The sequence below is a fragment of the Phycodurus eques genome, chromosome 3 (genome assembly GCF_024500275.1).
Source record: "Phycodurus eques isolate BA_2022a chromosome 3, UOR_Pequ_1.1, whole genome shotgun sequence".
NCBI classification, from domain to species: domain Eukaryota; kingdom Metazoa; phylum Chordata; class Actinopteri; order Syngnathiformes; family Syngnathidae; genus Phycodurus; species Phycodurus eques.
The window spans coordinates 25,278,645-25,296,181 of NC_084527.1; the positions used below are offsets into that span (position 1 = coordinate 25,278,645).

The 17,537-nt window shown below is 39.9% G+C and overlaps 1 protein-coding gene across 1 annotated transcript in view; it reads left to right on the forward strand.

Annotated features, from left to right (window-relative positions):
• The first annotated feature begins 778 nt into the window (after nucleotides 1-778).
• Nucleotides 779-17,537, forward strand: part of zmat4a (zinc finger, matrin-type 4a) — an 87,939-nt gene continuing 71,180 nt past the window's right edge. Inside the window, exons 1-2 of the mRNA XM_061672840.1 lie at nucleotides 779-876; nucleotides 10,722-10,823. Of these exons, the coding sequence (XP_061528824.1) occupies nucleotides 790-876; nucleotides 10,722-10,823 (189 nt within the window). The 5' untranslated portion in view covers nucleotides 779-789. The remainder of the gene's footprint in view (nucleotides 877-10,721; nucleotides 10,824-17,537) is intronic.

The window sequence follows — 17,537 nt, forward strand, 5'->3', positions numbered from 1 at the left end:
TGCTAAAATTGTGGTCTCAAAGAGAAACTTAATAAAAACCGTTCCCTTGTGGGATCTTTTTGATGACTTTTTTTTTTTGGTCATATGTAAACATTTTAAGAAAAGCAAAAAATAGAAGCTCCTATTTTACTAGATTTTACTCGGAAACCCACATTCTCCTCTATTGTTGTTTGTTGTCGCCCCTACTGATGCGTTCAATGCAACAACAATGCACAATAGCGATTATTTTGAGGTGGAAACAATTTGAGGTGGCGCAATTTCAGTGAAGGTGAGTATAGAAGTGGAAGAGAATTATAAGTCAACCATTATGATAATAAAAGAATATTAAATTATTGTATCATGAAGTATGTAACATACAAAGAGACTTCTCCCTCTCTGACTCTGGATTGGTGTTTTAGTAGCATCACCACCACGACGCCCACTGGTTAGCTCATCTGCCTCACAGTTCTGGGGACCGGGGTTCAAATCCCGGCCCCGCCTGTGTGGAGTTGGCATGTTCTCCCCGTGCCTGGGTGGGTTTTCTCCGGGTACTCCGGTTTCCTCCCACATCCCCAAAACATGCATGGTAGGTTAATTGAAGTCTCTAAATTGCCCGTAGGTGCGAATGTGAGTGCGAATGGTTGTTTATATGTGCCCCGGCGATTGGCTGGGGCTGGCGCGTGTCGATGAACGCTTGCAGCCAATAGGGAACGGGTGGGCGGGGGCACAGCGCCAGCTTGTACTATAATATAGTAGGGCTGCCAGACGCATCTCCCCCTCACTCTGTCGCCATCCTGGCGCCTCTGGTGAATGGATTGTACACTTTCCCTTCAAATACGACAGCAGCTGACGGTGTTCCCGACATATTTCTGTCAGAGTTACAGCGTAGAGTTAAAGGTACAGTACTGTTTGCCCCGCTTGTTCTTCTATTTTGCCGTGTTTGGCGTGAGTCACAGCAAGGGTGCAGAGCAGAGAGTCCAGCGCAGGGGAAAAGCAGGCACGACTGTCGCGTTGCACGCTTCTTATCTTCCACAGCGACTTTGTTGGCGGCGTTGTGCGGCGCTGCCATTAATAATAGTGGCGCCTGTTTTACAAAGTAAGACGTGCAAGCAGGTGGAGGTTGACCTCAGCACAGTCACAGGGAACTGCGACCCAGCACTTTCAATTGTATAGTTGTCACTAGCAGAGTTCTGTCATATTTGATCGTTTTGGAATTCCACAATACATTATACTGTAAATAACGACCAGATTTAGTTCAACAGTATTCACCACGCCTCCTGCAGGTGTACACCAAAAGATTGTCTCAAGGTGGCATTCAAAAGGTTGATGAGCGGGGAACTCTTCCTGACCAAGGATGCACCTCGCTCACCTTTGTGGGAGAGTGCTGTGCATGGTTGCAGATGATAATCTCGTTCAGGTAAATTAGATTTATATCTTGGCCAAATATTGAGTTGAAATGTTTTGTATTATTTGTATAATTTGAAGTGGCAAGGTACTGAGGAAATAGTGTTACAATATATAACCTTTAATATACTGGATATATATAAAACATTATATTTACATTTTAATATAAACATTATTACGCGTCCACGATAGAGTGTGACACAAGTGACCAGAGAAAAAACATTGCGTTTCCAGCCAGAAGATAACTGTTCAACAACAACAAAAAATAATAACAACCAAAACATGTACTTAAACTAAAATAGTGACCACTGTATGAATCATTATGTGCTTAATGTCTGGCTTTAAAGAACACAAACCAATGTAGATGTGATGATTTATTCATAGAAATATGTTTTGTGTGTGTGTGTGTGTGTGTGTGTGTGTGTGAGAGAGAGACATAAATGAAGCCTACTCTCTACATATTCATCAATGAAGAAAAATAATTTATTTATTTTATATTTTTTAACCATAGTTTATCATTTCAAACAGTACACTAATTATTTGCTGTAATGTAGAATATCCCCGTGCAATATCCAATTCATTCACATTGTTTCTTTGATCAGAACCTTTGTATATTAAAGCATCTGTACTCCAACGTACATTCATGAAGATGATCATATCGTGTTTCTCATGACACTTACGCATAATGGGGTGCCCTGTTACTTGCTCTGTTAATTCCCCCCCGCATTCATTGTAAATCCATCGGGTGAATGTTTTTGAAGTCATCCTCATATTTATTCTCAGCCCCTCCCATTTAAATTAGTGAAGATGTTCTGACCACAGGTGGATCGGTCCAAGTGCATCATCTTACCTCGCTATGATTATGTGTCTGTGGGTGATCACTTACTTTGGATTTCACCTCATTGCTGTTTACGATTCTCACACTTGAGTTTTAGACCTGCACCATGTAGAAAGCGATTTGATTTGATTGACTGGTGATCGGTGCAGGTGTATGCCAGATGTGAATATCTGTTATTCTGAAGCCTTAAGAAAAAAAGAAGATTGCAATGTTTTATGGGCCATTTATTCTCAGCTTTATTTGCCTCATGTAAAAGTCACTGGACCATCAGACATACATCCTCATCATCAGCTTCTTTTACAAACCACAAGGGGGCCTCATCTTGGTTCAAATAGGTTTTTATTGTGACTCCATTTGTTTTTTGGACTGCATATAAAACATCTAAAACAAATGTTACATATAAGCAATGTGAGTCATTTTTATTTACATTAATTGAATTGTAGTAGTGTGCTGGACAGATGGAAAGAATACTTTGAGGAGTTGATGAATGAGGAAAATGAGAGAAGGAAGAGTAGAAGAGGCAAGTGTGGTGGACCAGGAAGTGGCAATGATTAGTAAGGGGGAAGTTAGAAAGGCATTAAAGAGGATGAAAAATGGAAAGGCAGTTGGTCCTGATGACATTCCTGTGGAGGTATGGAAGCATCTAGGAGAGGTGGCTGTGGAATCTCCGTGGACCATGATGTTTGCAGATGACATTGTGATCTGCAGTGACAGCAGGGAGCAGGTGGAGGAACAGTTAGAAAGATGGAGGCATGCACTGCACAGAATATATGTGCATGAATGAGAGGGGTGGAGGGGCAAGAGTGAGGCTACAGGGAGAAATGATAGCAAGGGTGGACGACTTTCAATAATTGGGGTCAAGAGTCCAGAGCAATGGTGAGTGTGGTAAGGAAGTGAAGAAACGGGTCCAAGCAGGTTGGAACGGGTGGAGGAAGGTGTCAGGTGTGTTCTGTGACAGAAAAGTATCTGCTAGGATGAAGGGCAAAGTTTATAAAACAGTGGTGAGGCCAGCCATGATGTACGGATTAGAGACAGTGGCACTGAAGAGACAACAGGAAGCAGAGTTGGAGGTGGCGGAATTGAAGATGTTGAGGTTCGCTCTCGGAGTGACCAGGTTGGATAAAATTAGAAATGAGCTCATCAGAGGCACAGCCAAGGTTCGAATGTTTTGGAGACAAAGTTAGAGAGAGCAGACTTTGATGGTTTGGACACGTCCAGAGGAGAACTCGTGAGTATATTGGTAGAAGGGTGATGAGGATTGGAGCTGCTAGGCAAGAGACCTCGAGGAAGACCAAAGAGAAGGTTGACCGAGGTCGTGAGAGAAGACAGGAGGGCAGTTGGTGTTAGACAGGAGGGTTGTCAAGCCACCTTTCAATTCGACACAGAGTCCAAACTTGGGATATTTTATTTTTTTATTCAACCACATTTGGCTCATATTTTCTATTTGCATGGTTATGGTTTTCACCATCACATGATGGTGTTGAAAGACGTAAGTGTACATTCATTGTGATACTAAAGAGGAACTGCCAAGGCATGAGAGTTTTAAGTGCATCACGATACACATGTAAGTGATTCTGAATCGATTCCTAAATTTGAAGAATTGATTATTAAATAATATGATGTAACAGGGAAGTGCATTGCTGGGTGGTCAGTCAATGTGGCAGACTGTTTTAATTTTCATGTATTTATTTAACCTTTATTTATCCAGATAAGCCAACTGAGAACCGATTCTCATTTGAAATTCTGACTTGGCAGCAGACAGCAGAGTAAAACAAAGCAAAATAAAAGCAAACACAAAAACATGGACAACCAACTGGACAGAGTGATATCGTTACATAATACACGATATTACATCATAGCACAAGGTGAATAAAACGTTAAAAACTGGCTAAACACAGCCTGAGCTAAACTATAACACTGAAATCACTGTACAGAGTGCTGTACCAAATGACAGTGATCTTTTTGACACACGAATGTGTAATGTTGTGATAATGATGGTATTGCAAGTGACAAGTACAAGCATAGGTACATGCGTTCTGTCGTGCACACTGCATGTCTGAGCGCAGAGGAGCAGCATGTCCGCCTCTGCTGCGGATGGTTTTGTAATTCATACAAGAAACGAGAGCAACTTACAGTAAATAGTCACTTTTGGATCTATGAAACAATTTGGAATAGAGTACTGATAAAAGGACGTGTCATTACAGAAAAAAGGAAAATGGATGTTCTAATTCAATGTTCCACTTTTTAGGTTCTGCCAGCATTGTTTAATAATCAGTTATTATAATGTACTGTTTGCACTTCTATAAATGGATACCCCACTCAATATAATATGCTTAGCTGTCAGAAATGTTATGTAACCAAAAACCCTCTGACTACAACGTCTGTTGTAACAATGTAATAATGCTATGTTTTTCCTGACTAAGAAGATTTTGAGCTTGTCCCCACATTGGCCAACATTAACCTTAGTAAGCCAACCAGTGTCACAATTCTAGTGTTGCATGTTCTCAACATTTCCCCAAGTTGCCTCCACTGGCTTAAGAACAAGCTGATTATTGTACTAGTGTAGGCAGCCTGCCCAATATACAGTATGCTTTGTATGTTTTCAGTAGACAGTGCATCATGGTCACACAACATTGGAACAAGCCACAGGCCACAAGTAGAGAATAATAAAGACAGAAAGGGACTGATGAGTGCACAAGGCTCTTTAGATGGAAATCTTTGATGGGAGAAGAAAGGTGGGAGGTTGCAGGCTGCTGTTGGTCCACTTCCTCATGCAGTGCTGGACTGAACGGATGGAAAAGATGTGCTTCACACTTGATGGGTAGGCAGGCACTCCAGAGGCCCAACTATTTGTATACAAGTCATTAAAAAGTCCATTTTCCGTTACATCTCCCTTTTCAAGGCACGGTGCCCATATTCAAATGAATGCATTATGTATTCTCACTATTTAGTATGGTTGGAATGCTCAACTTCATAAGGTAATCACAGCCATCTGGACACAGTCATCTATCTCAGGTCTAGGCACAACTAAGCTCTTTGTGATTTAGCAAAAAAGAAGTCTTTGTAGTGCCTTAAAAACATGGTCAATTTTACCTTACAGTGCCAGCTCCAGCAAATCTTCCTTGATGGAAAGCTCCCCCGAGCTTCCATTAAAAACAGTAAATTCATTGTTCTCTGGCATCTTATATTCATGGTCAAAGTGATTTTTTTCAAATTAACAAAACCATTGCCCTTTTCTTAATATCGTATACATGTGCATGAGACATACATGAAACACACTATTTTCACTTGTGGATGACAACATTGGTGGTGACAAGTGTGTGGACTGTTTCGGATTCTAAGTCAGTGATCGAAGATGGAGAGTCCAAGATGGGCAACTTTGATGATCGCGAGGTCCACAAATGTTGTAGCTCGTATATATTAGCCAATAAATATTCAAATAAGGTTGGAGGGGAGTGAGTACAGCGGTAAAGTTCTGCAGTTAGGCTGCCTGAACCTCACTGCATATATCTCTCGAGCCTGGCTGGCCCCAGCTATGGTGTTGTGAGATTTATCTCCTAGCCAGCAGTTGGAGATACGCAATAATTGGCTGGGCATGCATTCGGAGTTGCCAACGCTGTGGACGGCAGCTGCTAATCTTGTCCAGCTTTTTGATCTCCCATTGTAGATTTGATTCATTACAAGTGCGACCTGATCAACACTCAGGGAGGTTGCAGCCTCCTGTTGGCAATACTTGTATTGCACATACAGTAAGTAGTACCTCCAGTTACCATGCAGTAGAAAACAACAAAAACACAATTGTGACTGATCTAAATAAGTGGTTTTACATTCTAAATGCGCTCTGTTATGTGGTGTGTGCTGTCCTGTTGATTTTTGCAGTGACAGGCCTCTCACGCATGTGTGTGTGTGTGTGCGCACATGGATACATTTGACACATTGTAGTCTCTGGTACATTTAAAAACAAAAATTTGAATCTGTCATCCAAAAGATTTTTCATCCAAGGTGTGTGACTTCATGTGACTCCCCCATAACTATTTTGTGTGCAGAGAACAACATCGTTAGTTATGCGAATCCCTGGATAGATGCGGCTTTCATTCAAAAGATGAAGAGACATTGAAGTAGAAGAAGTTATTTTAAAAGACACCCGTATAACCGTAATGGGTAATAAAGGGACAAGGGTTCTTTGTTAAAGTGCGTCCTTCCTGTCAAAGTCAGTCGTCTCATTTCATAACAGAACCAGAGCCCCGTGAAGCCAGTAATCCGAACTGAGAGCCAGAGGGACACCTCGTACAAAAGGCCGGTCAAGCCCAGTTTGTCTAATTGAATGAATTATAAGTGATCGTTCATAGCCTGAACATCTGCTGGGCACTTGCCGCTGTGACCTCCGCACCCTTCCACAGCCCCCAGCGACTCTGTGCCGCTTGCCTTGACTCATTTGCCTCTTGCTGATGAGTGTTCCAGGCGCACACTAAACATTGTTGACGAGGTGCGACATTCAACGTGGCTTCCTGTTAATTTGATTGTCAAGTTGAGGAATGGTGCCCTGTTCCCTTGATGGTTCCACTGTCCCTGTGATTCTCCTCCACCAAAGTGAAAGGCCAGCTTCTATAATGAGCTTTGCTGACTGTTCTGTGTTGACTTTAGGTGACTTGAAATGATGTCGAAAACTGCTGCTTTGATTAGATATTGATGATTAAATTCACTAAAGATCCCTCTGTTGGGTTACAATTGCCATGACTCCCAATTCCCAATTGCACGGGTGAAAATGTTTATTTTTCTTAGCATCTCATTTAGAAGAAATGTAAATCTTGCAGCTGTGCTTCAAACAGCAAAACCCATTAGCCTAAGTGAACACCAAGGGCGGAGGCATTCTATTTACCTGTACTTCATACTCTTCATACTTGCACACAGTGGAGAAGCGATTGGGATGCCATTGGTTGCGTGTGTGTGGTCAGAAACTGGGATGGCAAACCAAGTGTAATCTGAATCACATCCATTTCGTACATTTGGCAGTAATTTAAACAGAAGTAATTTAAAAAGATTAAACGTGTGAGTATTAAGGCTTTTCCAAGTTGTGTGCTCTCAGAGTCCTCCTTATGCGATTAAAAGCATTTACTGTTAATTGAAGTTTATCTTAAAATGAACTAAAGAAAGTGTTATTAAACAGATTATGCTCATATCACTGAAAACATTTTTAAATTAGCACATGCTTAACACAGCGTCCCTTTTTAGCCATTATGGCACAATTTCCACACCCAACACAAACAAAAAAAGTCACATTCAGATGTAAATGAATGAAGAAATCATTTGACCTGACTTCATATTCACATATTGGTGGGTAATTTGGTTTTGATATTTTGGTGAAATATGCTATTTCACACTTTGACGTAATAATACTATCCCACTACCAGTTTCAAAGGAAGATTTATAATGGATATATATATTTTTTAAATTACTGTACCTTGTGACCTCTTTGTTGAAATTCAATTGGGGCATATTCTACTGAGCGTTACCCCTTTAAATATGTATTTTTTTCATCCATTCATAGTTTTTACTATTCTATAAGCAATTTCAAGCTGAACTAAATGCAGTCATAAAAGACCTGGCTAGAAACGTTCAATTATAGGAATACTATTCTATTTTTAAATTGCTGCCGTAGCATGTTGAAAACAACATTTGAGATTGCGTGGTCCAAGTTTCCCAGGTTGCTGTTTTTGTTTGTGCGACTGGTTTGCTGCTGGTGCTTCTCAACACATTTAGGATTATTAATCATTTATGTCTAACATCTGTGCTGCCTTTGGCAGTGAAACCGACTCAAAGCTGTTCATCTGTTTTTCATCCTGTAGAAACTAAAAATAATAACATTTCTGAGAGTTCATTTAATGTTATGATATGTGTTTTCAGGGGTTTTAACAAATACCACATTTTTTTCAGGAATAGTTGAGTGAGGTAACATGTAACACTATATCATTAGGAGAATGTTTGTGATGTGATGTTAATTTTCCCTCACTGGGGGAGGAGACTGCACGTTTTGTCAACCAACAAGCTGTATTTTTTTGCATTTGTGTATTCAAAATTCAAAGCTTGTTGAAATGTTTTTTCTTGTTCAAATATTATATAAGGTCACTCATCATTTTATCTACAAACAAAATGGGATGTTGTTCTCCCCTCTGGCTTGACGTAAAGACAGTAGTGTATTATTTGTATTTATTATTTTTTTCTACGATAATTTATAACCAATCGGCCAGGTTAAACACCTACATGTTAGAAATGGCTCCAAGCCTCAGTAAGCATAGCTTATTTGCACATTGACTCATGATGATGTGGAAAATAACCTGCGCAGTTTACAGCATCCATTACACTATTATAATGCTACATTGTATAGCATCCATTATACTCCATTTCATTAAATAACAACAAAGGTTTCTACTTAAGAAGTTTGTGTAAACAATCTGCTAATGTATTCACAAAAGAGCCACTCTGATTAAGAAATAACTCAGTGCTGTTATAGGCCCGAATCAGATACCAGCAGAAAAAACATTGTTTGAATGAATATGGTAAATAAACTTTTTAGCCAAAGTTTAGTTTAGCCTCCTACTTTCTGTGTGCTCCTATTGAAGACAAGCCTGAACACTTTTTTATGGTATTTTAGTTTACCACTTTCAAACAAAATGTAACAAAACGTGTACAACTTAATAGAAACACTTGTTTCAGTGATGTCCCTGGGAAAAGCGGTTTCAGCAGCAGTTGTCCCAGAATAAGTGCATTATCTCAGTACGTCATTTATTTATCCCTAAAATTTGGTCTGTGTGGTTGAATTTTCAGTTGGATGTTGGTCCTCTGTGGAAGTTTTATCTTTGTATTTTTTTTATTTTTTATTCCCCCCCCCGAAGCTGTTCAACATCTGTCACTAACTTAAATGCTGGAGGCGATGAAATATTAACAGCCATGAAATTATGAAACAAGATTTATTGTTTATGGTTTGTTGCTCCCTGAGCCCACAGAGCAGTGTTGGGCATGGCATTAGATTAGGGGTGGGCAAACCTTTTGGCTCAGGGGCCACATTGACTTTTAAAATTTGACAGGCGGGCCAAGCCATTACCAGATTCTTGCATTGTAGTGTTAATACTTGGATTTACTTTTAATGGTAACAGTGTTTTTTTTATTCATCACCTTTTTTTTGCCAGTGCATCAAAGTCTGGTGTTCGTTTTGTTGTGGCAATTCTCAGAACACATCGGAGGTGTTCATCACTCAGCTGGGATCTGTAGGATGTTTTGTTGGTGTTCATCACACGGAAAGTCTCTTCACACACATTTGTAGAGCCAAACACCACCAGCATCCTCTGTGCCATCTTCTGGATTTGTGTAAATTTGTCTGTGCTTAATGAAGCATAAAACTAATCCAGTTTGAGAATTTAACTTCTCTTTTAAGACTGTATCACATTGGAGATCAATCAGTTCCATCTGCAGCTCCCATGGCGCTGTTTCAGGATCTTGTGTGGCTGAATCTTGGATGGCAGTTTGTCAGATAAAGGTGTTTTGCTGAGCCTGCAAGCTTGATTTTAACCGCTGAGCCGTAGGCATCAGTTCCTGCGTTGATTGGCTGTTAGTATAATCAGCATGCTTGGTAGAAAAGTGACGGCTGATGTTATATTCCTCTAAAACCGCAATGGTTTCTTAACAAATTAGACATACAGCCTTTGACCGGACTTCAGTGAAAAGGTATTTAGTAGTCCATTCTATATTAAACACTCGGCACTCACTGTTGACTTTTCTTTTCTTTGGCCCACTCATGGTTGCAGAAAGGTTCAGAACATCCATCAATCCATTTTCTGTACCTGGTGAGGATAAGCGGTAGCCCATCCCAGCAATCCTTGGGCGAGAGGCGGGGCACACCCCGAACTGGTTGCCAGCCAAGGGTTCAGATTAGTAGCAGAGTAAAACAGAACAGCCACACTTCAAGTCAATGTATCACTGTGCCTACTGCGCCACCTGGTGGAACCATTGGGCATTACAGGAGACGGTCAAATGAATGCAGTCATGATTTTGATATAATTTGGGCGATTCTTTCCCAATCTTTGGCGGGCCGGATTGAAATGATCAAGGGGCTGGATGTGGCGCCGCAGACCGTAGTTTGCCCACCACTGCATTAGATTATCTTCTCTTGAATTGAAAGTAAACGTGAATAAATAACATTTCCACCCACATTGGTACCCAGGAGGGCAGGGAACTTCACCAAGGCCAAAAATTGGAATTATGCTGTCATTAGGATCCATGCATTATTTGCTTAGAAAATGTTGAAAAATGCCTCCCAAAAGAAAACATAACCTCCTTAGTGTATATGATCAGCCAAGTTACACAATAAACATGAACTAAATCTTGGTGGAGGTTTACACACAGAATGTAATTGAAGTCATACGATAGTTTTGTTGTCATTCTTTTTAAATGTGTTTGCCCAAGGTATTATTCCTGTAACCTAACCTTTGGTCTCTTTCAACAGATGAAGTCTACAGAAGTGGACCAAGGGCTATTCACAGACTGCTACTGCAGAGTGTGCAGTGCTCAGCTCATCTCCGAGTCCCAGAGGGTCGCTCATTATGAGGTGAGAAAGAGGTTTCTGACCTCATCACAGTACAGGATCGGCTCTTATTGCTAAATGATGTAAGATTAAAGGTGTCCGATCTTGTATTGTTAGATCTCAGTCCGGCATTTGACACAGTAGATCAGGGGTTACAAACTCTTTTTTGTCTCGGGCCGCATTGTAGTTATGATTTCCCTCAGAGGGCCGTTAAAACAGTGAAACCATATGAATGTTTAATCACCAAAACATATTATTACCATTACACAACAAGTTGAGGGATAACTAGTTTTGAAATCAGAAGACAAGGATAATAATTTGTTCAAGTATTGTTTAAGTTACTGTAGAAGAAGGCTTTGGTAACAGAAAAATGCAATATCTCAACATTTTTATTATTATGACAATTTGGAATTTGGGTAGAGTTTAGCAAAAATCACGGAAGTTGACAAGCATGATTTGATGATGTGGCGGGCCTTGAATTTGACACCTATGCAGTAGATCATAACATACTGTTGAACAGGTTGGAAACGTGGGTAGGACGAAATGGAACAGTCCTTAAATGGTTCAGGTCCGACCTGGAGGAAAGGAGTTATTTCGTAACCATTGGAAGTTTGCTAATCAAAATCAGAATCAGAATCATCTTTATTTGCCAAGTATGTCCAAAAATACACACAAGGAATCTGTCTCCGGTAGTTGGAGCCGCTCTAGTACTCTCAATCTCATCGAATGCCGATGACATATGGGGTCCCTCAAGAGTCAGTTCTTGGACGTCTTCTGTTCAGCTCGTATATGCTACCTTTGAGTCAAATTCTTCAGCACTTTAATGTTAATTATCATAGCTATGCAGATGACAGTCGTTATATTTAGCAGTGTCTCCAGATGACTACACTTCAAACCCAGTAGGGCTCTGAGATCTACAGACTCAGGTTAAAGAGTGGAGCACAGAGTCCAAAGTAAACATGGTGAAGCAGCATTTCGCTGTTATGCTGCACACAAATGGAATAAGCTGCCAACAGAAGTGACGTCAGCCCCAAGTGTCAATGTTTTCAAGATCGGGCTTAAAACTTTTTTTTTTTTTTCTCATACTTATGACTGAGCATTTTAGAATTTTTCCATTTTATTAATGATTTATCTTGGAGCGTAGAACTTTTTTAAAGCTGTCTTTTAATTTTCTGTTCTTTGTTTTTAAATGTTTTTAATAATGTAAAGCACATTGAGTTACCTTGTGTATGAAATGCGCAATATAAATTAATCAGAATCATCTTTATTTGCCAAGTATGTCCACAAAACACACAAGGAATTTGTCTCCGGTAGTTGGAGCCGCTCTCTCTCAATTGACAGGGAACACTTTTGAGACATAAAGACATTGAGAAAAACAGTCACTGAACAATAAAGGGTTGCTAGTTATCTGGTAATGCCGGTACAACTTTTTTATTTGTATTTTTTTGACAATTGTGCAAAAAGATGCAGAGTCCTCTAGCACTTAGAGCAGTTTGAATGACTAATAAAGCAATAGTCCAGTGCAGTGACCATTGTGCAAAGGGCGCCGAGACTTCAATGAGTGTATGGAGTTTAAAGTGACTAGTAGCGTGATAATCTGGGACAATGTTGATTAGTGCAAATGTTGCAGATACTCCTCAATCAGTGTGCAAGTGGGACAGATGCTACTCTGGCATGAGTGGCCAGTATTGGTCAACAACAGACATGCAAATAGTGCAGCGTGGCAAGACTACTACAGTATGTGCACGAGTATGTATAATTGGGGTAATTTGCCTTGCCTTGCCTCTATTTGAACCTGATTGTAGTCAGGTGTGTTGTTTTTCTTTACTTAGCGTTATCCGCTGTGCTTTGTTTGCTTTATGGTATCTGTGCAGTTCTTCAGGTTATCTCTACCTCCCGGAGGTGCATCAACACATCAATGGCTTCCTTCCTTCCTTCTGCTTTTTGTCAACTTTCTCTCCAGCTGTTGCCTCTCACTCAGCTGTCTGTCAAAAGAGCAGATGTAAAGGCTGTGGGATATGTTGTCGGCGGGCTTCAAATGCCTTATGTGACCCACATCCTATCCTACTACAATATGTACACGACAAAATACTTAACAAAGAGTAAATTTAACAATCATTCGTATAGATACCCAAATATAAACTGATGGCCTGATGCTTCAGATGTGGAATATGATCAATGAGAAGGGTATTCCATCCATCCATCCATTTTCTGAGCCGCTTATCCTCACTAGGGTCGCGGGCGTGCTGGAGCCTATCCCAGCTGTCATCGGGCAGGAGGCGGGGTACACCTTGAACTGGTTGTCAGCCAATCACAGGGCACATAGAAACAAACAACCATTTGCACTCACAGTCACACCTATGGGCAATTTAGAGTCTCCAATTAATGGAGACTCCAATTTGTACTGAATTTCACGCTGTCCTTGGTTTGCTAAAACTTTCTTGGGGGGGGTGAAAAAAAAAAAAACAAAGTTTCCTGCAGGGGTGTGTACTCATTGCTATTTAAAGTACATTAGTCAAAAACGTCCATTTGTAAAAGTAGAACTGCTTTCTTCAGGACTTAACGGGAAGTGGCTGTACCATTTCAGATCAAATATTAATGTTGTTATTGTGTGGTGAATGCTGAACACAGGACCTGGCCTTTTGCCTCCTATAAAAGAGGCATTTTTGGATTCTGTTTTTGCACAGTTTAGGTCTAATGCATCTTGACATGTTTGGGTCATGATGGTGATGAGAGCAAAAGTGAGAAAAAAACAAAACAACTTTCTTTGTTTGGTGTTTCTGTTGTTTGCATACATTTGCATTTTTGGTGGCAAAAAAATACCAGTGAATCTAATCTTCTATTTAGGTTAACATCTGCTGATATTTTGAGAGCTCAACTGTAAATTTCAACTAACGTCAGTTTTTCAAAATTCTACTTTTACAATAATGCTTTTTGGTGCACATCAAGTTTTGGATGGCAGTTGTAGTTGCAGTATGTTTACACGAATGAACTAAAGAAAACATTGAATTGATTGAAATCAGACTTGTGGAAAAGTTGGACGAACACAGTTTATTCAGTTGGAAACCAAATTTCTGATCTTGCATGTACACACTTCGGAAAATACGCTGTGCAAAATGGATGGATGGATGGATGGATGGATGGAATGCAAATACTGTGGTAAAAATAGTAAGTAGTCACACAGTAAGAAAAATAAATTTACAGAAAAACATAGTTTTGTTTTAAGAATAATCAATTCAAAATGCATGAAGATGTATTGATAATGTGATGTGTTGACAGGTAATCAAACTAATCGAACAAAATTTGCTCAAAGTGCGGTCCTGCTCCACTTCAGGTCAGTTGGGCCCTGAGTCAATACAATAGTGCAACATCGAAGTTAAGTGAACCCACTCACCAAGGTGGCTAAAAGATTTGAATCAAGTAGTCATCTAACTCATACAATATTATTATATCTGATTAAGAAAGTGCTGCTTTGACACTTCAGTTAACTGACTGAAATCCACTGACAGAAAGTGATCCATAAATTTCTTTTTGAAACCCATCAAAGCTACTGTGTCTTTCCAGAGTGAATCAGAGTAGCCTCTGGATCATGGTTCAAAGACTTGTATGACTCATAGTAATTTATGCATCTGTCTCTTTCCATGTGTACTCACTTTCGTGTTCTGAAGCCGCTCTACAAGTTTGCTCTGCCTGCTACAGGGCTGATTCTTTTGAACTGCTGCTTGTTAATAGAAACAGGAGAGTCGTCCTTAATTGAAGTACAGATGCAGTAATGTATGGTTGGTGGTTGAATCGTAAGATACATTTTTCAAACTTAGTATATCATGTTAACTGCCTGCACAATGTGTAAAGGCAATAGAAATATGAATCAAACACAACTGACTAAAGATTTACACTGCAATGCAAACATAGTTGACAGAGCATGCGAGCATCTCCTCATGAGTCCTGTGTCTTTATGCATTCTTCGGATTTTCGCACATACTGTAGGTGCACAATACACTAAACACAATCAACATTTCGAAATAGAAGCAGCAGAAATATAAACATTATAAAATGGTTTATTTTGTGACTAAAAAAGGTTAAAGTGGGACGAATGCTGATGAAGGTATATTTTAGTGCTACAAAATAGCAAAAGGACTATATTTTTAAACCCCTTCGCTTAAGTGTACTGAATGTTCAATTGTTTATGCAGGCGCACATCCAGTACACTACTTGCTTATGCTTGCCATTTAAAAGGGTACAGTTATGGTAGGGCTTAAAGAAGCAGAATATACTGAATGCACCGTTCAACACTGTTTGCTTTTTACAAAGGTTGGAATAAACCTCTGCAAATGTCTGGCGGTCGGTTATTTGAAATAGGCTACAGCACATCAGCGACCCTTATGAGAATAAGTAGTATAGAAAATGGATGGAGAGATGGAATAAAGGAAAGCCAAGAACATTCATTTATATAGCACATTTAATACAAGGCAACACATAATTATTACATGATTAAAATAATTTAAAAACACTTTAAAGTATATTCTAAAGCTGACTGGGAGCCAGTGTGATACTTTTGAATTGAATTAGAATTTAGAAGTGGCTTAATGGCAGCTTCTTTCAGATGTTTAGGCAACACTCCTGACTGAATGAGCAATTGATTTGCTGCAGATAAGCTTGCACTTGTTTTTTGAAAAAGTCAGATGGTATTGAGTCAATAGTTGATAGTTAATAGTTTCAGCTGCTGAACAGTTTTCTTTTTTTTTTTTTTTTTTTTTTTTTTTGGTCAACTGTGGCAATTTCTGACATGGCTCGGTTTAGATATAGCATCATTTTCTAATTTTGCTAATACTTAACCTGATGGATTGTATTTTTCTTCCAATAAAAAAGCAAGAAAATTCCTTGCATTTATCTCTAGTGAGGAGTTCTGGAGCTATCTGATCAGGTTGTAGTCTGCACAGATAACTGGCAGCAGTTCTGAAAATTCCTCCATAAATTTTCCATTTTGTCTTGGAGGTCTATAAATTATTGAAACAATATCCTGTGGATCACTTTTTACTAAAAACAATTATTCAAAAGAGCTGAAAGCACCCAACATACATTCTTTACACTGAAATAATGCTGTAAAAATAGGAGCAATTCTACCGCCTTTCCCCCCAATTTGATACTAGTTCATGAAACTAAAATTTATTGGTGTTGCCTCATTTAGAATGGTTGTTACAGCTACATTCTGTCAACCATGTTTCGCTAAGGAAGAAAGTCTAGCTCATAGGTCGTAATGATGTCATTAATCAATATTGATTTGTTACCCAGTGACCTGATCGTGAATAGAGCTAACCTTGCAGAGGTAACTGGAGACAATGGTTTGTTAGGATGACACGTCATACTCACTAAGCTTGTAGCTCTACTTTCTTTGTATCATTTCCTTAACCAACTTTCTGTCCCTTATAATTACAGGGGAAAAAAGTGCCTGATCTCCACAGGGGTCTGACTTATTCAGGAGAAAAATATTCTTAATATTTGATTTGTAGCCACAAACCTGCACATACCAGTCAGACAAGGAGTTAAGATTGTTCATGGGCAGAGAGGGGGCTTGGCCCAACTTAGTGGATAGTTGTCTTGAGCGTAGTGGAATGGGAGGACAACATGGACGTGGATGAGATGGAGTGTTGTGTTGGGCTTTGCTTCAATGGGCGAGGGTGTGCGGGACTCCAAGTGACGCCTTATCTCTTGTTCCTCCGATTGCTTGGATGAAGCTAAAGAGTCCCTCTGCGCGTCGTGTCCTTCAGAGTGCTGACTAATCTGTTGTTCCACCTCATCCAGTCCGATGCTTTCGTGCCACTGAATGACGCACATAAAATAAAATGTTGGCAGCAAATAATTTAACCCTTTTTTATTTAGAAAGAAACCCTATCCCTTGTAGAGATGTCTGCACTTCCGAAATGTGTAGACATTGTCAATGAAGTTCACGGGTAAGGCAGTACACACATCTTTTAGTTGTCTGTTTAGTATCAGTATTCTGCTGAAACATTCATCTCCGGATCATAACGTTAGGAGACGGTCCAATTATAAATACCTCCGCATCCAGACATTGCACTTTCAGAACCTCTGATTGCTGCTTAACAACATCCTGGGCCCCTGTGTGTATAATGACAGATTTTACAGTTGGATGCTAATTAGTGATCTTGATGAATTTTTTTTTTTGACAGATATCAGAAACCATGTCGTTAGTAAAACACTACATTGGTGTTCTTCTCCCTGCAAAAGCGTTTTACATCATTTATGTCTCTGTCGCTGATTATTAGTGTTTGTGGCTCAATAGGTGGCTGCATTTTTTTCCTCGTATGATTTAGTGTAATACCTTTCAGTGGAGGTGGGGGATGATCATTCTTTGCCAGGGTAAAAGTGGAGCAAATCTGTTTGCGTTTTGGGTTGGTTTGCTCCCTCTCTCTCCTGATCTCTCGGTGTTGAAGAAACACCCAATAAAGCCCAACCAGATTCCTCAGTAAATCTGCTAGTGCTCTGTCCTCCCCTTTGTTCGCTGTCCCATATCTTGCAGTTTTGCTCCCAGTAAATTTCTGGGAGGGCTGCTGGCTGATCCACTGTCATTTCCACAGTTCACATCCATCCTCTTTGTGGAGCTAACTTGTCTGTTAGCCTGCTCCTGTCCACTGCTTTGAGACATCGGTAAGGTGGTTTCAGTCCCCGATTGTCCATTTACCTCCACATACACTTCAAGGTGGTGGATTTTTGTCTCCA